Source organism: Prionailurus bengalensis, chromosome F2, assembly GCF_016509475.1.
Source record: "Prionailurus bengalensis isolate Pbe53 chromosome F2, Fcat_Pben_1.1_paternal_pri, whole genome shotgun sequence".
NCBI classification, from domain to species: domain Eukaryota; kingdom Metazoa; phylum Chordata; class Mammalia; order Carnivora; family Felidae; genus Prionailurus; species Prionailurus bengalensis.
The window spans coordinates 57,231,150-57,255,939 of record NC_057353.1 but is presented as its reverse complement, the minus strand read 5'-3'; the positions used below and the strand labels follow the sequence as shown (position 1 = coordinate 57,255,939).

Sequence of the window (24,790 nt, the reverse complement as noted above, 5' to 3'; positions counted from 1 at the left end):
CATATTTCCTCTTATGTAAATACTTTCTACTGTGGCTAAATTGGATTACTGATGGTTCACTACATCTACCTCATGGCTTGCCTCCTCTACATTTTTATAACTCGATAGTTTCTTTCAGTGAAAAACCTCTCAATACATTTAACTTATCTCAAATGTCAACTCCTGTGTGAATCCTTACTTTTTTTTCTTTTTTCTTTTTTTGCAAATGTGATCTTTTCTTCCCCTGAATTGTAAGAAAGGAAAAATCAGATATGAAGAGAGAATTGATTATTGTTTAAGGAAATGATGGTAAAATCACAATCATTCAGCTTTAATTCCATTCTGCTTCCTGTTCTGGAACGCTGCCATCGGGCCTAATGCCTGTCACACAGGCAGGGTATCCGTTGCCATGTGGCACTCACCCCTGGAAAAGAGGCACCAGCATTCACTTGAATGGAAGAATGATGATGGTTTATTCTGTGGATAAGAAATTTTTAAGGAATGCAATTGTTATACTTATTTGGTGAATGAGTGCAGTACTTACATTGATGACAGACTTTAGCTAAATAAAATACATTTATTTTAATAAGGTTCGCCCTTCCCTTCCTCTAAAACAATAACATATACACTTCACAGACAGAAAAATGATCACCCCCACGGTTGGGGGTGGGTCCTGTGGGTTCTTGCAAAAGCTCACGCTGTGCCAGGCGAAGTGCAGCAAAGTAACACATGCCTCTTTCTTTAAATAACATTTAACAGACATGAGAGGATTGTGCTCCACCATTTCCCTTATCAACTTTAGGGACTTTCACAGTAAGTTATTTATTATGACTCCATTCATCAAATTATTCTTTAAGAGATATACCCAAATCAGTTATAAAGTATAATTTTGGCCATCCATATTAAGACCTGTTAAAAATGAGCATAGGGGATAATAATTTTTTTTTAATTAAAGAAAGGGAATTGAGCAAAGGTTAGGCAAATAAAGGTAAATAAAATGTATCCAGCATAAACCTAGTTTTTTTTTTTTATTTAAAAAAATTTTTTTTTTCAACGTTTTATTTATTTTTGGGACGGAGAGAGACAGACCATGAACGGGGGAGGGGCAGAGAGAGAGGGAGACACAGAATCGGAACCAGGCTCCAGGCTCCGAGCCATCAGCCCAGAGCCCGACGCGGGGCTCAAACTCACGGACCACGAGATCGTGACCTGGCTGAAGTCGGACGCTTAACCGACTGCGCCACCCAGGCGCCCCTAAACCTAGTTTTTAAGAAAAGTATAAGCTTTTCCCTGTATGCTGGTGGACCACAAATATGGTGATTTCCTGATAGCTAAAGAAAATGTGAAAACTCAATCACTGGCAAGAATCTAACACTCCATGGGCACCTGGGTGGCTCAGTCAGTTGAGCGTCTGACTTCGGCTCAGGTCATGATCTCATGGTTCATGGGTTTGAGCCCCATGTCAGGCTCTGTGCTGACAGCTCTGAGCCTGGAGCCTGCTTTGGATTCTGTGTCTCCCTCTCTCTGCCCCTCCCTTACTCATTCTTTCTCTTTCTGTATCTCTCAAAAATAAATAAACATTAAAAAAATTTTTTTAGGGGCGCCTGGGTGGCGCAGTCGGTTAAGCGTCCGACTTCAGCCAGGTCAAGATCTCGCGGTCTGCAAGTTCGAGCCCCGTGTCGGGCTCTGGGCTGATGGCTCGGAGCCTGGAGCCTGTTTCCGATTCTGTGTCTCCCTCTCTCTCTGCCCCTCCCCCGTTCATGCTCTGTCTCTCTTTGTCCCAAAAATAAATAAACTTTGAAAAAAAAAAATTAAAAAAAAATTTTTTTTAGAAGAATCTAACACTCTGAAACATACAAGATGACTAATTGGAACACGTATTGGGATTCCTGTCACTAAGATATTAAATTAACCCAAAGCCTTTAATAAAGAAAACGCTCTGAGATGGTGACAGACTTTATCCATGTTCTACCCATAGTGAACACTGCGAGGTGTTTCGACGCTCTTCTTACCCAAGTCAGCTCATGTAGGCCAATGCCACAGTAGCAAAGATCAGTTCTGGTAAAATCCTTCTATGAAGGGTCACGAGGATATGGTCCTGGCTTGGAGTTCTCTCTTCTAATGCGGAGTGGAGGACTGTGGTATTTTTATCTTGTTAGAAATACGTGTTCTTATCAGTAATTATTATTTCACAGGTACAGGTTATCAGCTTTGCTACAGAACATAATTGGGATTCTCTGGACTTTTATGATGGTGGAGACAACAATGCTCCACGACTTGGAAGTTATTCAGGTAAATAAAAGAGCTGAGCTTAATTGAAATACAGATGTAATTAGGAATGTAGAAATCTCTCTCTCTTTTTAAAAGACTTTCTAGAACTCTGACTTGGCAGTTAATTTCCTTTTTATAAACTATACACAGCAAACTAAATTACAAGGTTAGATGTTTCAAAGGCATTAAAGGTAATGACATTGAAATTGCTGTTTAAAATCTTACTATATTCTAACTATATTTGTGTAATTATTTATTGATGCTTTTATAGTAATGATAATATTTTCAGCTGAGCTGTGGTTCAGGTATGTGTACCCTTTCTCCTTAAATCGTTAAAATTAGACAGTGCTTGGTAATTATGATATATCTACTCAATAGAGTGTTCTGGGGCCATTAAAATAATTTTAGAGACTGTGTAAAAACATGGTATGTTACAAGGTACTGTTGAGTGAGAATAAAGAGAATATAAAATTATTTCTATGAAATGAATAAAATTATATAACATAATATATACCCAGGTACCAAGACCAGAAGGTTTTTAAACTTGTTAAGGTTTTTAAAGGTAATTTATGAAATAATCTAACAGCTTTTTCAGCCTGCGAAAAGTGAAATCAAGTTTTACTTTAATTTTAACTATACTTTTTACTTTAATTATACTTTTTAACTATAGAAATAGGAACATAGCTAAACTATCAACTTCTACATTTCAGTTATACTTAAGTCGGTTTGAATAGTTGTAGGTTTTTCACAGATTTTTAACTAGGGCATAATCGGTTTTTCAGCATCGCCACTGAAGAGAGGAAAGAAGAAATACCTGGAATAGGAGTGATTTGGGTTAGTCATAACAAGTATTTTAGGGGCTCCTGGGTGGCTCAGTCAGTCGAGCATCCAACTCTTGATTTTGGCTCAGGTCATGGTCCCAGACTTGTGGGATCAAGCCCCATGTCGAGCTCCATCCATGCTGTGTGGAGCCTGCTTAAGATTCTCTTTCTCCCTCTGCCCTTCTTCCCCTGCCCTCTCTCTCTTTCTCAGTCTCAAATTAAAAAAAAAAAAAAAAAAGTATTTTGTGTATAGATAAGGTGGAAATCTTGGAAGAAATCTTATAACATTTTGAGTGTACATTTGTTTAGATTTGATTAATAATCAAATCTTAATAATAAATACAACAATGAAGATAATACCAGTGATAAATAACAGCTCTTGATTACCAAGTGCTAGCCCTGTGTGAGGCTTGTCATACGTTTCCTCATTTGTTCCTTCTAGTAGTTCTGGTCGTAATTGACACTTAGATTAAGTTGCCTGAGGTTGTACAGCTGATGTTAGAATGAGACCGGGGCCCAGCTGGTGTGACTCCAGAGCTGAAGTTCTTGATCGCTGAGATCCTCTAAGGCACTAAAGGCAGGTCGAGTGAAAGTTTCTGTTTACCTCCATCTTCAGTGATTCAGTAAGGGTTCCATAGACAGATAAGAGACTGGAGAAGGGGGAAAAAGCAACTATATGTTCTGTAATGAATTCGTCCTGATATTTTCTTTTTATAGAAAGATCAGTGAGTGGTTCAGGTCCACAGAGTTGTACAAAATAAATGTAAACTAACTAGTTACTTACAGAAAAAAATGTTGCCACACTATCAACTAATATGCTTGTTGGACATTATCTTAAAACATAGATTTGACACTTATTTTTATGCTTGCCATTTGAAACTGCTTGACTTGTAATCTTAAGGATCTTGAGGTATTACTCAATGCAGATAGTCAAGAAGTAATTGGTTCAAACAGATATTTTATGTTTTCAGCTCAGTAATTGAATAAAGTCAAGTTGATTTCCTTCAGAATTTCAGAAATACACCATTATAATGTATTTGCTAAGAGACTAAGGCTATAATGTATTTGCTAGTGCTAAGGCTAACACTAGTTTATAATTGGGATTTTTCAAACACTACCTACCAGCGTTGCTGTCAGAGTATAAGAAACATCAAGGTACTTGACCTGGTAGAGAAGAACATACACATATTAATAAAGAAAGAAAATAAATGAAATACATGTTATATATATATATATATAATATATATGTATATATAATACATATATATTATATATGTATATATAATTCATATATATTATATATGTATATATAATACATATATATTATATATATGTATATATAATTCATATATATATAATAAAAAGGGCAATAAATAACAATAAATAAACATATTCTCTGAACCCATACATAATCTTAAGATACTATACCATAAAAATCACTACAAACTTTAAAATTAAGGTTATTATTAGCTCATGCATAAAATATTGAAATCCACATGAAATTCCAAACATTTATTTCAGGTGACCTGTAAAATCCACTGCCTTGACTGTCACCCGCTCTTTGTTCCTGCCTATTTTTAGGGACCCATTCCGAGTGATCCCAAAGTCTTTCTCCTTAGAGACAGTCACAAACAATAAAATAGAAGAGAAATGTGGGAGACATATCTTTATTTAAAAATTCCTAAAAAACACTTGACCAATATGTAATTTCAGTGGTATTCTATTGGCTGATTAGTAGTCAACTTACTTAGTTTTGCTATAATATTTATTATGTGATCATTGACCTGCCTTTTCAATTATCATTTCAGGAACAACAATACCCCATCTTTTGAATAGTACGTCTAATAATCTATATCTAAATTTCCAATCAGACATCAGTGTTTCTGCTGCAGGATTTCACCTTGAATACACAGGTAAATATAATATCATGTGCTATTCAAGAAATTTAATAACAAGTTTATATCATTTTTTAAATATTCTTTGAATATAGAAACTAAATGGACTTCATCAAAAGAGAACATTATCTTGTTATTTTTAAGCTTTTGATGTGTTCTTTCAATTCATTTACAAGACTGTGTCTACAAAATTTTAATTTTTTCATCAGAATTTACAAATGTACAAATGTTTTCTTCCTTATTATAATTGTAAGTACACTTAGCATGAGATACACCCTCATTTTTTTTAAGTACACAATACAGAAGTGTTAACTATAAGCATGATAACATATAGCAGATCTCTAGAACTTACTTATCTTACATAACTCAATTTTATACCCACTGTGAGCAGCAACTTCCCATTTCCCCTCCTCCCCGCCCTGGAAATCTCCACTCTGCTTTCTGTTTCTATGAGTTTGACTATTTTAGGTACTGTCCTGTAGTATTTGCCCTTTTTTGTCTAGCTTATTTCATTTAGCATAATGTTTACTAGGTTCATTCATGTTGTTGCATTTGGCAGGATTTCCTTCTCTTTTGTAAGACTGAATGATATTACACATTATATGTACATACTATCTTTTCTTTATTCACTTATCTCTTAATGGACATCTAGGTTGTTTCCATATTTTGGCTATTATGAGTAATGCTGCAATAAACATAGAAGTGCAAATCTCTCTTTGAGATTCTTATTTCAAATATTCTGTAAATATACTCAGAAAGGATTTCTAGAGCATGTGGTAGATCTACTTCTAATTTTTTTAAATGTTTATGTTTGAGAGAGAGTGAGAGGGAGGGAGGGAGACAGGATCCAAAATGGGCTATGCAGACAGCGGAAAGCCCGACCTGGGGCTTGAAATCATGAACTGTGAGATCACTACCTGAGCTGAAGTCAGATGCTTAACTGACAGAGCCACCCAGGCACCCCTACTTCTAATTTTTTTGAGCAACTTTCATACTATTTTCCATAGTGGTTCCATCAATTTACATTCCCACCAACGTTGTATAAAGGTTCCAGTTTTTCCATATTCTCACTAACAGTTTTTTTTATTTTTTTTTATTTTTTTTTTAAATTTTTTTTTTCAACGTTTATTTATTTTTGGGACAGAGAAAGACAGAGCAAGAACGGGGGAGGGGCAGAGAGAGAGGGAGACACAGAATGGGAAACAGGCTCCAGGCTTCGAGCCATCAGCCCAGAGCCTGATGCGGGGCTCGAACTCACGGACCGCAAGATCGTGACCTGGCTGAAGTCGGACGCTTAACCGACTGCGCCACCCAGGCGCCCCACTAACAGTTTTTTTTAAACAAATAAGAACATTTATAGTTATCAAAAGGAGCACATATCATAACAAAAACTCTAGTTTTGATTATTTATGCACCACATAACATAGCATCAATATTCTTAAAGCAGATAGTTAAGATATATGAGGAGAAATAAATAAAAATGCATTATGAAATTTGCCAAAATTGATCCCAGTACAAAAATTCTAAGTAGAGCAATAATCATAGGAACAATATAGAAAATAGTTGTTTAAAAAACTGTCCCCCCATCCCCATGCCCCAAAATACCAGGTCCAAATGGCTTCACATAGAAATATTGCCAACCTGGGGCGCCTGGGTGGCTCAGTCGGTTGAGCGGCTGACTTCGGCTCAGGTCATGATCTCACAGTCCGTGAGTTTGAGCCCCGCGTCAGGCTCTGTGCTGACAGCTCAGAGCCTGGAGCCTGTTTCAGATTCTGTGTCTCCCTCTCTCTGACCCTCCCCCATTCATGCTCTGTCTCTCTCTCAAAAATAAATAAACGTTAAAAAAATTAAAAAAAGGGGCGCCTGGGTGGCGCAGTCGGTTAAGCCTCCGGCTTCGGCCAGGTCACGATCTTGCGGTCAGTGAGTTCGAGCCCCGCATCGGGCTCTGGGCTGATGGCTCAGAGCCTGGAGCCTGTTTCTGATTCTGTGTCTCCCTCTCTCTCTGCCCCTCCCCCATTCATGTCTGTCTCTCTCTGTCCCAAAAATAAATAAACGTTAAAAAAAAAAAATTAAAAAAAAAAAAAAAAAAGAAATATTGCCAACCTTTAAGGACCAGATAATCCCAATGCTACTTTAATTATTCTGTTTCCTGGGGTGTATAACAGGTTCCCATAATACCCTCAATAGAAAACTATAAAGCATACTCTTTTATAAATATGATGCAGAAATTTTATCTTTTTAGTTCATTGAAATGTGATTTGTGTAGTTTTTGAATTTATATGTGTTGATTTGATATATGTATCTATTACAAAATAGTCACACAATAGACAGAGTTAACATCTCCAGAGTTCACATAATTGCCTTCTCTTTTTTTTTTCTTAGTTCTTTGTATGTGTGTGTGTGTGTGTGTGTGTATGAGAATACTTAAAATCTAGTCTCTTCCCAACTTTCAAGTATATAATACAATATTGATAACTACTGCCACCATGTTGTATATTGGACTCCCAGAATTTATTTTATAACTAGAAGTTTGTATTCTGACTTACATCACCCTATTTTTTCCACCTTCCAGCCCCTGGCAACCACCAGTCTTCTCATTGTTTCTAAGATGCAAGATGAATGAATCTTTCTTGGATTCCACATACAAATGAGATCTATTTGTTTTCTCTCTGAGTATTTCATTTAGCATAATGCCATGCATGATGTTACAAATGGCAGGATTTCCTAGTTTTTTTTGTGACTGAATAATATTTAATTTTATACATATGCCACACTTCTTTATTCATTCATTCATAGATGGAACTTAGGTTGTTTCCATGTCTTGGCTATTGTGAATTAAGCTGTAGTGAACATGGGAGTGCAGATATCTCTTCCAGATCCTCATTTTATCTCCTCTGGATGTATGCTTAAAGATGGGATTGCTGGATTATGTGCCATTTATTATTATTTTTTTAAGGAACCTCCAGGCTCTTATCCATACTGGCTGTACCAAATTTTATTATTAGCACCATTCAAGAGGGCTTCCCTTTCGCCACATCCTCAGTAATACTTGTTATCTTGTTTTCTTGGTGATCTTCATTCTAATAGGTGTAAGGTGACATCTTAACCGTGCTTTCGATCTGCATTTCCCTTGCGGTTAGTGATAAGGATCCTTTTATGTGCCTATTAGCCATTTGTTTATCTTCTTTAGAAAAATATCTGTTCAGATCCTCTGCCAATTTTTTTAATCAGGTTGCTTTTAATAGGTTTTTTGTTTATTCTTGTTGTTGTTTTGACTTGCTATTGAGTTATATGAGTTTTTTTATATATTTTGGATATTAACCCCTTATCAGATACATGGTTGTAAATATATCCCCCCCCATTTTGTAGGTTGCATTTTCATTTTATTGATTGCTTCATTTGCTGTGCAGAAGTTTTTGTTTTTTTATTTGATGTAGACTTATTTTATTTACTTTCATTGATTGCTTATACTCCTGGTGTTATATCCAAAAAAATTAATGCCAATACCAAGGTCAAGGAGCTTTTTTTTGTATGTTTTCTTCTAGGAATTTTACAGTATTAGGTTTTATGTTTAAGTCTGTAATCCATTTCCAATTAATTTTTATGAGGAGTGTGAGAGATACAGTTTCATTCTTCTGCGTGTCATTAAACAGTTTCCCCAGCACCATTTATGGGGAAAATACTATACTTTCCCTGTGAGTATTTTTGGCTCCTTTGTCAAATGTTAATTGGCCGTATATGTGAGGGTTTATTTCTGGACTCTCAGTTCTGTTACAATGATGTATGTGTCCATTTTTATGGCCATACTGTTTGATTACTATAGCTTTGTAATAGTTTGAAATCATAAAGCCTCCAGCTTTGTCTCGGGATTGCTTTGGGTATTCAGGGTCTTTTGTGGTTCCATGAATTTCTGTCTCTGTGAAATCATGCTGTTGAAATTTTGACATGGATTGCATTGGCTGTATAGGTGGCTTAAAAGTGGTTAAATTTGTCCCCAAATTTTATCATTGTTACTGTGTATGCTATTGTAAATGAGATTGTTTTATTTTTCAGATATTCTGTTTTCAGTATATAATAACACAACTAATTTCTGAATGCTGATTTTGTATCCTGTAATTTATTGAATTTGTGATTAGTAGTAACAGATTTTGGTGGAGTCTCTAGGATTTTGTTTACATAAAAATCACATCATTTACTGACAGAAACCATTTTACTTTCCTTTATGGTTTGGATGTCTTTAATCTCTTTTTCTTGGATAATTACTCTGGTTAGAACTTCCAGTATTATGTTGAATAAGAGTCATGAAAATGGGCAACTTTAGTCTTCTCTATATAGAGGAAAAGGCTTCAACTTTTCACCACTGTGTTTGACATTAGCTGTGGACTTTTCATATATGGCCTTCATTAAGTTCAGGTTCATTACTTCTATACCCATTTTTTCAAGAGTTTTTATCATGAAACAATGTTTTATTTTGTCAAATGCTTTATCTGTGTCTACTGATATTGTCACATGATTTTTATCTTTCATTCTATTAGTGTGATGTATCACATTTTTTGATCAGCGTATGTTGAACCATCTTTGCATTCCACACATAACTCCCACTTGATGGTAGTGTATGGTGCTTTTGATGTGCTGTTGAGTTCAATTTGTTAGTATTTTGGTAAAAAAAAAATTACATCTATATTCATCATGGATACTGACCTGTCATTTTTCTTTTCTTGTGGTGTCCTTGTCTGGCTTTGGTATCAGGGTAATTCAGATCTCATAAAATGAGATTTGGAGTATTCTTTCCTCTTCAGTTTATCAGAAGATTTTGAAAAGGATTGGCATTTAATACCTTTTTAAATGTTTGGTAAAATTCACCTATGAAGCTATTCAGTCCAGGACTTTTCTTTATTAGAAAGTTTTTGATTACTAACTCAATCTCTTACTCATTCTTGGTCTGCTCAGATTTTCTATTTCTTCATGTTTTAGTTGGTAGGTCATATGTTTCTAAGAATTTGTCCATTTCTTATAGATTATCCAATTTTTTTGGTGTGTAATTGTCATGGCAGTGTCTTGTGATCCTTTTTATTTCTGTGGTATCAGTGTAATGTCTCTTCTTTCATTTCTGGTTTTGTTTATTTAAGCCTTCTCTCTCTCTCTCTCTCTCTCTTTCTTTTAGTTAATGATTCTAATGTTATGTCAATTTTGGGTATCTTTTTAAAAATCAGCTCTTAGTTTCTTTGTCTTTCTGTTGTTTTTCTTTTCTCTATTTCATTTATTTGTACTCTAATCTTTGCTACTTCCTTTATTCTGCTAATTTTGGCTTTAGTGTATTCTTTTTCTAGTTACTTAGGATATAAAGTTAGCTAATTTATTTGAGATCTTTCTTTTTTTTAAATGCAGACAGATGTTTATTGCTATAAACTTCCTGTGACAACTGCTTTTGCTATATCCCATAAGTTTTTGTATGTTGTGTTTCTCTTTTTGTTTGTTCAAGATATATTTTTTTAATTTCCCTTTTGATTTATTCTTTGAATCACTATCTGTTTATGAATGTACTACTTGATTTCCACATATTTGTGGATTTTCCAGTTTTCGTACTTTTATTGATTTCTAATTTCATGCCATTATATTTGGAAAAGAGTTTTGATATGATTTCACTCTTAACTTTGCTAAGATCATGTAATACATGATCTATCCTGGATAATGTTCTGTATGTACTCAAGAAAAAACATGTATTTTGCTGCTCTGGAAGGAATGTTCTGTATATGTTTATTAGGTTTATTTGGTCTAAAGTATAGTTCAAGTCCAGTATTTTCTATATGCTTTTCAATCTAGATGATCTGTGTATTTTTGAAAGTGAAGTACTGATGTCCCCTACTATTATTGTGTTGTCTATTTTTTTCCTTCAGATCTGTTAATATTTCCTTATTATATTTGGATGCTCTGATGTTAGTGGCATATATATTTATGATTATTATATCCCTGTGATTAAACGATCTAATTATTATGCAATGGCTTTCTTTATCTCTTGTTACATCTTTTGGGTTAAAGTTTATATTGTCAAATATAAGCATAGCCACCACTCCTCTCTTTTGGTTTCCACTTTCATGGAGTATCTTTTATTATCCCTTAACTTTGAGCATATGTGTATCCTTGAAGCCAAAATGAGTCTCTAGTAGGCAGCATATAGTTGTTTGGTGTTGAATCCATTCAGCTACTCTATGTCTTTTGCTTGGATAATTTCATCAATTTACATGTAGAGCAATTATTTATAAGTAAGAACTCACTAATACTGTCTTATCAATTATTTTCTGACTTTATTATTATCCCTCCCCTTTTTTTTCTTCTTCCCTTGCACTTTTCCTTTGTGAATAAGATGATTTTCTATTGTTGTATGTTTTGATTCCCTTGTCTTAAATCTTTTGTGTATCTTGTAGGCTTATGTGGTAACTATGAGACTTACATAAAATATCTTCTAGATATAGCTATTTTACACTAACAACTTAATTTCATTTGCATAATAAATCTCTGTCTTTTCACTCCCCTCTTTGGTTTTTTTTTTTTTGATGTCACAATTTACCTCTTAGTTTCTTGTATTCACTAACAAATTATTATAACTATAGTTATTTTTAAAATGTTTGTCCTTTACATTTATGCCAGACTTAAGTGGTTAATACCCTATCATATTACAGTATTAAAGTATTGTGAATTTGAATATATACTTACCTTTGCCAATGTGTTGTATATTTTTATATGTTTTCATATTACTAATTAGTGTCCTTTCATTTCAGCTTGAGTGAGAGCTTTCTGCATTTCTTGTAAGATGCGTCTAGTGGTAATGAACTCTTTCAGCTTTTGTTTATTTGGGACCATACTGATCTCTCCCTCCTCTGAAGTCCTCTGATGGACTACTTTACTGTATAGAGTATTCTTGCTTTATAGTTTTATTCTTTCAGCACTTTGACTATAACATTGCTCTTTCTCCTTGGCTGTAAGGTTTCTCCTGAGAAAGTCACTGATTGCCCTGTGCAGGTCCCCTTGTAAATTACAAGCTTCTTTTCTCCTACTATTTTAAAGATTCTCTTTGTCTTTGAATTTTGACAGTTTTATTATAATTCATCTTGGAGAATATCTCTTTAAGTTGAGTTTTTTGGGGGGCCAAGTTCATAGAACTTGGATGTCCAAATCTCTCCCCAGAATCTTGGAAATTCTTGGCTATTTCTGTAACAAGCTTTCCACCTGCTTTCCTTTGTCTTCTTCTCCTTTTGAGATCCTACTAATTCACAGATTGTGAACAGATCTTTTTGTTAAACTTCTCATGTTGAACATATATTGTTTTCTTGATTTTGTTGAATTATTTTTCCATGTTTGTTTGTTTTTTTTTTTTTTTGTCATAGGTCATTGAGCTTCCTTCAAGCAGGTATTTTGAATTCTTTTTCAGGTAAATTGCAGAACTCCATTTCTTTGAGGTTTATTACTGGAAAATTATCGTGTTCTTTGGTGGCGTCACGTTTTCTGGACTAAAATAGTTCCCTGTCTTTACTGACTGACTTCAGGAGAGAAACATCTTCCTTCAGCCCTATTGGTGATTTTGAGGCTTTCTCAGACCTTCTATGAATATGCATGCTCCACACTTTTTTCTCCCTTCTCTTCAGCTTCTATGCCTTCTCTTAATCCTGTAGAGCCAGGCTGGGTACTAATGACCTCTCTTCTGTTTTCCCAAGGGTGTCTCTAAGTGCTCAAGTCTGTGATCTCTTCCAGGTCCAAAATCTGGGCCAAATTTCTGCACATACTCAGTAGCTGTTTGTAAAAACTTGCTCTTGCTATTGTTGACAGCATGCACAGGAGGTCAGCCATGCTGTATTAGGGTGTGTGGAAGAGGCATCAAAGTACTGCAGGTGCCCATGGGCTAGTGAGGAGATCCATGGTTGAGGTGTCCATCCTATTGGCTCATCAGCAGGCCTTCTAATGGACATAATTAGTAGGATCCTCATCCCGTTGGTGTGTTTCTTTGTGAGCTCTGACTTCTCTTTTCCCAAATACTCACCTGCCCTTAGTTTCTCAGGCCATGATTCAATATTGTGGATAAGGCAATAGAGAGATTGTCTTTTTCCTCTCTGGCAGCATCTTGCACAGCTGGAAAAGTCAGACACCCACTCACACACTATCACTTTCCACAACAGGAGAAATCACGGGTCAATAGGGGATCACTTAACACTGCCTTGGGGGGAATGGTAATGATGGTAAAACCAAATTCTTCCTCTTATCCTCATCAATGTGTCAACTTTGATTATTGTTTGTTTGTTTGTTTTTATTCTAATGGTGTGTTGGACTGCTGTCAAAATCCTGGACCTCCATAAAGGGTCTCTCATTCATGGGTGATTGTGTAATTCAGTGTTCTATGAAGCTTTTAGACTGTGGCTCAGAGGGCCTGGAGTTAGTTCAAAGGGCACTTTCAGAATCTACAGCCAGCAACAAAGTCTATACACCAATTATCTGATGTATTGGTAGGTGAGACTCCTCCTGGATCTCTTGGAGTATTTATTGATGACAGAACCAAAGGCAAATGGGGTTGCCAAGTTCAAGTTCTCAGGGCTATGCAATTGTTTTTGAGTCAGCCACCTAGGTGCTGGTCTGTGTTCTCCAAATGACTTTTCTCATTCTTGGACTGTACTGGGGTGTTACCCCTACCTGTATCCCACATTTCTCACAAAGAAATTTTGTCCATTGATGGCTGCTACATTGTTGTTGCTAAGGGGAGGATATAATGAAGGACATATTATTCGGTCATCTGGTGGACTCTGTCTTTTTGTTTTTCCTATGTGTCTTTTTTTTTTTTTTGACAATAGTCATCCTAATAGATAAGAGGTGATAGCTCATCATGTGGTTTTGACTGGCTTGCATTGTCCTGATGACTAGAGGTGCTGAGCTTCTTTTCATATCCCTGTTGGTCATTTTATGTCATCTTTGGAGAAATGTCTAAGTCCTTTGCCTGTTTTTAAAACAAGATTATTTATTTTCTTGTTATTAAGTTGCAGGAGTTCCTTATATATTTTGAGTATTAACCCTGTATTAGGTATGTGATTTGCACATATTTTATCCCATTCTTTAGGTTTCTTTTTGCTCTGTTGATTGTTTCTTTTGCTGTGCAGAAGCCTTTTATTTTGATGTTGCCCACTTGTTTATTTTTGCTTTTATTTCTTAGGCTTTTATGTCACATCCAAGAAATCATTGCCAAGACTAGTCATGACACTTTCCTCTATGTTTTCTTCTAGGGACTTTACATTTTCAGATCTTCTATTTAAAACCTTAATCCATTTTGAGTTAATTTTTGTGTATGATGTCAGAAGGGTCTATTGTTATTCTTTTGCTTGTGGACATCCAGTTTTCCCAACATCATTTGTTGAAGAGATTATTCTCTCCCCATTGTGTATTTTGGCACCTTGGACAAAGATAAGTTGATGTGGGTTTGTTTCTGGATTCTCTGTTTCATTCTTCTATATGTCTATCTTTATTGCAGTACTGTAATGTTTTAATTATTGTAGTTTTGTAGTATATTTTGATATGAGGAAGTGTGATGTCTCCAGTTTTGATCTTCATTCTCAAAATTGCTTTGGCTACTTTGAATCTTTTGTAGTTGCATATAAACTTTAGGATTGTTTATTTATCTAATTCAGTAAAAAATGCCATTGGATTTTTGATAGTGACTGCATTGAATCTGTAGATTAGTTTGGATATTATGGACTTTATAACAACATTATGTCTTCTAATTCATGAACATGGAATATTTCTCCATTTATTCCATATTTTTGGAAAATACTCCAATAATTTTTCAGTATCTTCCATCAGTGTTTTGTAGTTTTCTATGTATAAGTCTTAACCTCCTTGGTTAACTTTATTCCTAAGTATTTTATTCTTTTTGATGCTACTGTAAATAGGATTATTTTCTAAATTTCCTTTTCAGATACTTCAGTGTTAATGTATCAAATTACAACTGACTTCTGACATTTTGTATAGAAACTTTACAGACTTCATTTATTAGTTCTAACAGTGTCCTGTGGAGTTAGATTTTTCTATATATAAGATCATGTCACCTACAAACAGAGATACCTCCATTTGCTTGTTAATTTTGATCCTTTTTTTTTCCTCCCCAATTTCTTTGGCTAGGATTCCAGTAGTATGCTGAATAGAAGTGACAAGTATTGGGCATCCTTATCTTGCTCCTGATATCAGATGAAAAGCTTTTAGATTTTTTTGCTGTTGAGTATTCTGATAAGTGTGGGTTTTTCATGTATGGCTTGTATTATTTTGAGTTGCATTCCATTACATCTAATTTGTTGGGAGGTTTTATTAGAAAAGGATGTTGTATTTTGTCAGATGCTCTTTTCTGCATATTAAGATAATCTTTATCCTTTATTCTGTTATTGTAGTATATCACATTTATTTGTGTATGTTGAGCCATTCTTGCATCTCAGGGATAAATCCATTTGTTCATGGTGTATAATCCTTTTAGTGTGCTGTTTAATTTGGTTTGCTATTATTTTATTATGGATTTTTGCTTCTCTTTCATCAGGCATGTTGTCCCATAGATTTCTTATAATATATTTGGCTATGACCATCAGGGAAATGAATTGAGAACGATTTCCTCAATATTTTGGAAGAGTTTGAGAAGGATCAATGTTAATTCTTTAAATGTTTAGTAAAATTTACCCATGAAGTCATCTGTTCCTGGGCTTTTCTTTGCTGGAAGGTTTTTGGTTACTTATTTAATCTCCATATTCATTATTGGTCTATTGAGATTTTTCTATTTCTACATAATTCATTGGGGTAGATTGTATATTTCCTGGAGATTTTCCATTTCTTCTAGGTTACCTGGTTTGTTGGTGTATAATTGTTTATAGTGGTTTCTTAAGATCCTTTTTATTCCTGTGACATCCATTGTAATGTCTTCCCTTACAAGTATTGTCTAATTGTGAGAAGAACTGGATTCTTTAGATATTTTAAACCTATAATTGGAGTAAGTGACTTTTCTGGTAGCACAGAATATATATATTCATTTCCCAACCCTCTCTGAAACTTTTAGACACAAAAATGGCTTATGTACCCTAGCTAAATGCATTTATGAGACATATATGATTGTTTGTTTTGCTACATAAAATTATCACAAGTGTAACTGGGTGGTTATTTTGGTGATTTTGGGGTTTAATGTCTCCCGACAAGGTAAACCCCAGGAAGAGAGAGTCTGCCGTTAATCTAGGACCATGTCAATTTAGGATGTCCTTTTGTCTCTTGCAGTAAGTGCAGTCCTTGAATCTTAGGCCTTCAAAATACATTTGTTGGCTGTGATACAGCACTTAGAAGTACAAGTTAAATAAACAATATTGCCATATATTATTAACATCAGTACACCTATACTGATGCTGGTGTTCATCAAAGGATTTAATACCTTAGCCTATACACATTTTGTAATTCTGTTGGTTTCTGTTGTGTGAAGGTATCCCATTGAGTATTATTTCCTTAACATCATTTTCCAGGCCACTCAATCCATCACTGTAACTTCATTACCTATACTGGAATTTCTGATAAAATAGAAACTCTCTGTGGGAAGAAACAGAAGCTACAATGATAGGCATGCACTAATAAATACTGGTCAGTTGCTTCTGGACAATGTTTTTTTGTTTGCTTTATTTTGAAGTTTATTTTCCAGCTATTGCTACCTCAAATACAATGTCATTGTAATGTAAATAGATGACAAATTAGTAAAAGAAGATTCATTCATTCATTGTTCATTCAACCAGAAATATACAGAACAGTTACTGTGTATCAGACACTATGCTTAACATGGAAAATGCAAAGATAAATATGTCACTATATCTTTCTTTGAGAAGATCACAGTCTCATAAGAGAGACAGAAAGGTAAAGCAGTAACACAGTGCTATAAATTTAGGAATAGAGATATTTATGGTAGAGTACACAAAAGTGGTAAGTAATCAGCTCCATTTAGGAAGTTCAGGAAATACTTTAAATAGGAGGTGACACTTGGACTGAGTCTTAACAAATAGCAAGAATTTTGGTTAGACAAGGAGTATTGGGTATTCTTAGCATGAAAATTTCATGTTCAGACAGAGCTGTGATATACGGCACATTTGGAGAAGTACACCTAGTTCAGTAAGATTATTGTATAAGGTTTGAGGCAGCACTAGAAACTAAGGCTGCTTATATAGTCAGGGCTACTTCTGAAAGGTGTAGGATGTCATCAGAAATTTGATGTCACTATAGATAATACAGTTAAAAAGCAGCATATGTTTTGATATTTATTCACAATATAGATTATTAAATTAATTATTATAGTCACAAAGAAATTGAAGAAAGTTTTTTTAAGTCCCTTATATATACAACTTTTGCATTTTTTAAATGTTTTGTTGAATGCCAAAAAGGTCCTTTATTTGTATAAGATACATAATATAAGATCAATAAAGCTTAATGGAATTGCTTACCCAATTATCTATAATTTTTCAAATGGTTCTTTTGGTTAGAAACTCTTAATTATGTTGAATACATGAAGGAAATTGAGCCATTTCCATAATAGGTGTTAATAATGCATAGCTGCTTACTCTAAGAACAAAGAATTGAGAGTTTGATATTTTCAAGGGAAAACAGTGACTAATGTATTTAAATCTCACAAATTTAGGTCACAGAAACCAATATATTTGAGAGAAAAGACATGCTGGAAATATAACTTAAGCATCTTTAATCTTGATTTCTAATTTAAAGAGTAGAGTTGATTACCTAACCATGTCAAGGAAAGTCTGATGAGAGTTGTAGAGGGATTAGAAGATAAATGAGATAAATCTCTATCCTAATCAAGTGTAAACTTTATTACATGAAGTTTGTTTTTGCCCAAATTTGTGATTATTTATCTGACTATCTTAGGAGGTAGTTTTAGTTCTATAAAATAAGCAATCAACGAATGCTAGGATTTTCTAAGTTAGTTATCAGGACCCAACTCAAGAATGTGGCAAAGAACTCACCATTGGTAATGAATGAGCATAAGAATAAATGATGTATCCGTGTATATTATATGTGCAGTTGCTTTGAAAAATAATACTTTTAACTCTCCCAATAGTCTAGAGGCTACTTACCAGGAACGACATTTAATTTGTTAACTTTGAGGTCACACAATTCAAAGCAAATATTCACATAATGGTTCTTTGACTTCAAACTGATCCCCAGATATTTCTTAAGAATTAGTAGATATCTTGATTCTCCACCCATGAGAAAAACAAAGAAAAAACCTAGGTACTGTGTGTAGGCAATCTAAGAACAAAATTCACTGTATTTTTCAAAAACCACAAAGTGGAATCTATTAGAAGGTGATAAGATGACAACCAAAATTTACAAACATTGTGTTGAGGGACCTTAACTAACACATCAGACCATTTGCTGGATGTTCCCTTTTATTTGGAACAAAATTCTAAAAAACTTCCTGGATTAAAATAAATAGAATAAAAAATACCAGTACTACAAAAAGCAGGTAAATTTGCATTAAAACATTAATTTTTATCAAATCATAAGTTAGTGGAAAAAGTTAAAATATTATCCAGGTAGAAAAAGACCATTCGTGGGGCGCCTGGGTGGCTCAGTTGGTTAAGCGTCCGACTTCGGCTCAGGTCATGATTTCACGGTCCGTGGGTTTGAGCCCCATGTCGGGCTGTGTGCTGACAGCTTAGAGCCTGGAGCCTGCTTCAGATTCTGTGTCTCCCTCTCTCTCTGACCCTCCCCCATTCATGCTCTGTCTCTCTCTGTCTCAAAAATAAATAAACATTAAAAAAAATTTTTTAAAGAAAAAAAAGAAGAAAAAAAGAAAAAGAGCATTCCTTTTGGGGGAAATTGAATGAATGCTCACTAAATAGTTACACTTGGTAATATTGTCACTTAAGCATGCTTTCATTCCATGTGTTGTTTTTAAACAAAGCTAGTGAATCTAAATTTAAATAGGAACTATAAGTAGAAAGATGAAGAAGCGTAGAGAAATAGTTGGGAAAAAAATAAAGTTAGGGAGTATAGGAAAAGAGGGGTAATTAGGACAGGGAGACAGATAAATAGAAAGAAGAGAGAAGAGAGAAAATGATACATTTAGTGGACAGTGGTGAAGTCAGTGCCAGAGAATGCCTAATGTTCTTTTAATTAGTTAAAAGTTTTGGAATGTTCTTCATGTTTTCAAATCTATTTTCTAATCAATAAGGACGTGAACATAGCATTTGTGAAATACTGAGTAAATGCAAGAGAATGGAGGGGAGGTCGAACAAGGAATTTAAGTCCAGCTTTAGAAAATTGAAATGACTAATAACTTCTGCTCTAGTCTTCGAGAACAAATTTATAAACACGCGATGGCAGTGTATTTTGTTGCTTTGTTACTAACAGATTGGAAAGCAGTTATAATACATTTAGTGGATCGACCACGGCTGGATCCTGGAGCAGCCGTGGTTTTGGTGCAGTGTCCAGCAAAGTTATCTCAAAAGCTGTCTGATCACTCAGTGCACACTTGAGTATATCCCTTCCAGTAATGCTAGAGATGACATCCAAGCACAGTGGTTTGCTTGTGTGTGTATGTGTGTGTGTGTGTGTGTGTGTGTGTGTGAGCACACGTGCATGTGTGTGTGTGCATGTGCAAATAAACTATCTTGTTTGTGGAAGAAGTATCTTAATTTCTGTCAAGGTTTGAAATCTTCCCTTAGTGAAGAAACAGTTATTTTGTAGTAATGCAAGAAACTGACCACTTGCAGGGTAGGTTATATTAACTGGTCATAAAAATTTTAAAGAACTTCTCTGTTTTCAGAAGCACCGCCCCCCCCCCCAAATTGTGATTGAGGTATAAAAACACAATGGCCTCAGTAAGAGGAAACTATTTTTTAGTGAATAGAAATAAAGACTATGTGAAAAAAATTCATATTTAAGTTTTGATACTTAGAAAAAGCAAAATGCTCAAGCAGTTGGGTACTAGGAAAATACTGTGTGTGTGTGGTTGTGTGTGTGTGTGTTATAAAAAAGGGTAGTTATATTAACTTTTCTTCACTGAAAAGACACCTATTTCACTGCATATATTTGGCATTTCATTTCTGGCAGCTTCTGAGATAAAGGTTCTGCCCACAGGATAGCATAAGGAGGGACTCACAATGGGGAAATAACAGTCTCAAAAATGCCAGCAACAGATGCCCAAAACTTTAAGGTTTGCTATAAAAAGGACAGGTTTCGTGTTTGTTTGTTTTGTTTTTAACGAAGAAAGTAGAGTCTTCCTATATTCCTAGAGGATGATTTTAAATAGTAAAGCTTTCAGAAAACATGGCCGGTGTTCTTCTGTCTTAGGAAATGGAAATTTGGCTGAGATTCCTTCAAACAAGTGAGTATATTCTCTGATTTTCCTACTCACTCGTGAGGCTTTTAGGAAACAAATTCTAGATTATCTGATGGTACAATTACTAAACAGATATGTCTTGCTTCTTACGTACTTAGAAGGTAAATGCTGACAAATAGGCTGATTTTATCATAGTGATCGTTTCCTCCTTTAACTTGAGATCATGACATTTTAACTCAAGACTGCCTGACAATTATGATTATGATTAACATCAGACAAATCTGATGTTCCTTGAGCCCAATCTATCTTTCCCATGCCTTGATCTCATTATTTCTAGAGACGCATTTTGATCATTTCAATGTCATTGTTTTCCTATTACCTATTGAAGAAAGGCAACATTCTTTAGCCTCTAACTCCAACAGTAATTACGTCATCTTTTACCACATGCATGTTGTAAGATTTCCCCACTTAATCAAATGAAATAATTGTTTGTTTCCTAGATGTAACATGCTTTTCCTCTTTTCTCCTCTTCCCATTCATTTCCTCCAGCTGACATGCCCCACTTTTTTTTCTTTTTCTAGCTATATAGCTCTTAGTTTTATCTATTACCCTAAATCTTCATTGATCCAATCAGCTCATTCTAGAAGTGATTTTTTTCTTTTTCTGGATTCTGATATCCCTCTTTCACTCCCTCAATGCCTTTTATTTATTAATTCAACAAATATTTACTGAACACTTGTGTGTCAGTTCATATTTGTGAACAAAAGAGACCATATCCTCTAGCCTTCTTGGAGCTTGTAGTCTAGCAGGTGAAGACATAAAAGACAAAAATTTAAAGTTTTTAAGCTATAAATGTAAATTATTAAGCTGCAGAGCCCTTCAGAAAGTGACAAATCGTAGAAGAAGATAGAAGGAGGGTTGAGGGATCCAAAAATGTTAGGGCTACAGAGAGGATGTTATGAAGGGCAGACCTTCAAGAGAAGGTGACATTTGAGCACAGCTAGAGGGCTGTGCAGGAAGAGAGTTTGCTGGAATGTGAGGAAAGGGTGTTTTAGAGGATACCCAGAGCAGACACCCTAAAACATAAGGATGAAGAAGAGCAAGAAGGCAAGAGTAGGAGGAAATGAGGTGAGAGAGAGAAGGGAAAATGGCGCTCTTGCAGGCTATTGTAAGGATGTAATTTTTCCCTCCAGTTGTAATAGAACTTGTTAGGAAGTTTTGAGCAGAGAAGTGGCATGCCCTGACTTATAAGGTACTGTAGGGTGCTTTGCAATTACAAATGTTTGGCAATTTTAATTAGCATTTTTGAATTGTTTCTCAATGAATATTAATCTAGAAAGGTAGGTGAATATTAAGCTACTAGAGTATATTGTATATCATTTATTTCTGATATTGTGCAACACAATGTTTTATTATTGCTTCTACATCCCCAGCAAATATTTGCTAGAAAATTGGTTAAAAAAAAAGACAGTAACTACATTTATCTAAAGGAGATAACTGTATATTGGTGTAATTATACTACTTTTGTATAATTGTGGCCTATGACTTGGCTATTATCACCCAGGTACCAAAGTTCTGATAGCCAACAAGCTATTTACACCAAGTATTCCAGTATCTAACAGGTTCTTTTGTTAGTTACTTATTAAAGAAGGAGGTCTGGCCTTAAAAAAAAAAAAAAAACATTTTATACTTAAAAAAAAAAAAAACTACCCGTTTTTGTACAACGTTGTTTTCTTCTCAGGTGTTAGTCTGTATTTTTAAAGAAAATTTCTATGTAGCTGGGTTAACTCTTTCATACATTTTGCCTTGTAAAGTATTTGAAGCGAAAATAACTATCTCGAATTTGGCACATACTGATATTTAAGGCTCACATTTGCTTGTCTATCCATGATGACTTTCAAAGTGTGGAATATCTATAGTACAAACAGCCGTTTGTGTCAGAGCATTATAAACTATAAGCATTTGAATGACTGCTAGGGTTCCTCGACAACAGTTAACAATCCCTCCATCATGATTATTGGAATCATTATATTATCATCATTATATTATAAGGTTATTAAATTATAAAGTTAACATTTTTTTCAAGAGTCCAGTAGATGTCAACATAGTATAAATGTTTTACAGATATATCTTTACTTAATTTTCCCCCTTGAGGCAGGTATTATTTTTAATCCTATCGTATAGATGACAAAACTGAAGTTTAGATAGTAATCTGAGACCTCAAAGTAAGTGAGTAGTAGAGGTGAGATAAAAACCTCAGAGAATTTTGGAGCACCTGGGTGGCTCAGTTGGTTGAGGGTCTGATTCTTGATTTCAGCTCAGGTCATGGTCTCATGGCTCATGGGATCTAGTTCTGCTTCAGGCTTCATGCCGACAGCATGGAGCCTACTTGGGATTCTCTCTCTTTCTCTCTCCCCCCCTCCCCCACTCATGTTCTCTGTCTCTCTCACAAAATTTTGTGAATAAAATTTTGTTGACAAATTTTGTTGACATAAAGCTACATTGTTTTTCTGTTTTGGAAATGTGTGCTGGTTTAGTAGTCATATCATTGGATGTAGCTGCTCTGAGTTAATATATTTTTTTCTACCAAGTGTCAAATTTTTCTGTCTAATGATCCACAAGAGCACTGGGAATGAATTCTTAAATTGACAGTTTGTATCTTTTGTTGTTTGTTTGGTTTTAACATATGTGATTCTAGTTGTAATTGTATGTCTTGCATAAGTATATTTTTTTGCTAGGAAAAATGTCCCTAGTACATGGAATGACATTAAATTGATCAATTGTTAGGAAGCTTCTGTAAAGAGAATTTATAATCTCTAGTTGCTCTGCCACTTGGATTCTGTTAGAGCTTCGTCATTAAAACTTTTAAAATGCAAACTACAATTTGGTTATAATATGCCTATATCATTTCTTTCACATTTCCTAAAATGTGTTGCCATACACATTTGTATCTTACTCTAAAGGAAATTCTAAAGGGACATGGAAAATTCTAAAGGGACAGTGGAGCGTCTATAAATCAATGAGTAGTTTTTGGTTTTGAACTTACACAATGCGCATGTTTTAAAAGGGCAAATTACATGCAGTAATGGTGTTTGCACATTTAAGGGAGCTCAAAGATCTTAGGACATACTCTGAGGAAGGCAAAGGTACATGTTACCATGATGAATAGATTTTTCTCTCCTCCTAAACCTGAGAACACTCATGATATGTGCCACTAATAACTTTCTCAAATCCTGAGAAAACACAGGTGGTCTGAAAATATCTTTCCATCCCACATCATAGTGGAAGGGCTGGTCCGAATAGCCAAAAGTATAAACATAGTCACAAAATAGTAAATGCCTAGACATGTATTCATTTAACTCTAGCTAATAAATAACAAAAGATTCAATTCAGCACAATAGTTATTTTACTGTTTTCCATCCTTGAGCAATATGCTTAAGAGATAATGCATTAGGTCTTAATGAGTTTATTTTTATAATCACTAAAAATGGTTTCCTCCCTTGGGCTAATTAAATAATTGATTCTTTGAGAAAAAAATAGTGATTTTAAGATTAATTATGTTTTTACTTAAACTAATTTTCTTGTTCTAACTAGTTTATGTATATCATCTCGTACAATGTTAATTGTAGAAACCTCTCCTGCCCAAATTAAATTATAAATATTTGTCATTTCTAATTTCAGTTGCCATTAACAGAATGTATTAAATGCAAATAAGTATAATAGGTTTTACAAACATATCTCACTCCTTAACCCTTTAAGGCCATTAGTTTTGTCATAGTTTTCTCTTTTAATCAAAATTTACTTCATGATCATTTCACTGACTTTACCTCTTTGTGGTGTTGACGTAGAAATAGATTTAGCCTAAGTTGTGAATTCTGGAGACATTGTGGTTTTGTATTCCTACACTTTCTCTGGTTGTATCTTGAGCTAACAACATTAGTCTGTTGGTTTTTCTCCCAGTAATATCAGTAACATTTTAGCTTATACAGAAACTTTTTGTTTGGGGTCAAGAAAAAATTCAAAGTATTTAAAGTCTTGTCACTTTATATAATTTTTTACATATTTTTTAATATTCCTATAGTATATATGTGAAACTTATTGATCTTAAACATACAGAAACATACTCTCATAACAACAGAAAAAATATCCTATCCTTTATCTAGAATGTAAAAGACAACCTCACTCCCATGCTTAAAACCACTAAATGATGTTAGCTTTTATGTCCCTGCCACTATTTTAAGTATTATGCATATCTTGTTTTCCTTCAGCATTACAATATTCCTATGAAGTTGGCATTTTTCCACCTCATTTTATAGGTGAGGGAACTGAGGCATATAAGTGATTTTAGACTTTACCAAAGATTACGAAACTAGTGCAGATCGAGGTTGTGTTCTTAATAACTAAGAAATTTTCCTTCACTACCCACAGGAAAAAAAAATAATTTCCTACATTGGTTGAGATTATAAAACTGTACACAATGT

At 34.5% G+C, this 24,790-nt stretch overlaps 1 protein-coding gene across 1 annotated transcript in view; it reads left to right on the top strand.

Moving 5' to 3' along the window:
* Window positions 1–24,790, top strand: part of CSMD3 (CUB and Sushi multiple domains 3) — a 1,274,540-nt gene that overhangs the window by 1,108,150 nt on the left and 141,600 nt on the right. The window contains exons 37-38 of the mRNA XM_043601622.1: window positions 2,175–2,271; window positions 4,880–4,984. Of these exons, the coding sequence (XP_043457557.1) occupies window positions 2,175–2,271; window positions 4,880–4,984 (202 nt within the window). The remainder of the gene's footprint in view (window positions 1–2,174; window positions 2,272–4,879; window positions 4,985–24,790) is intronic.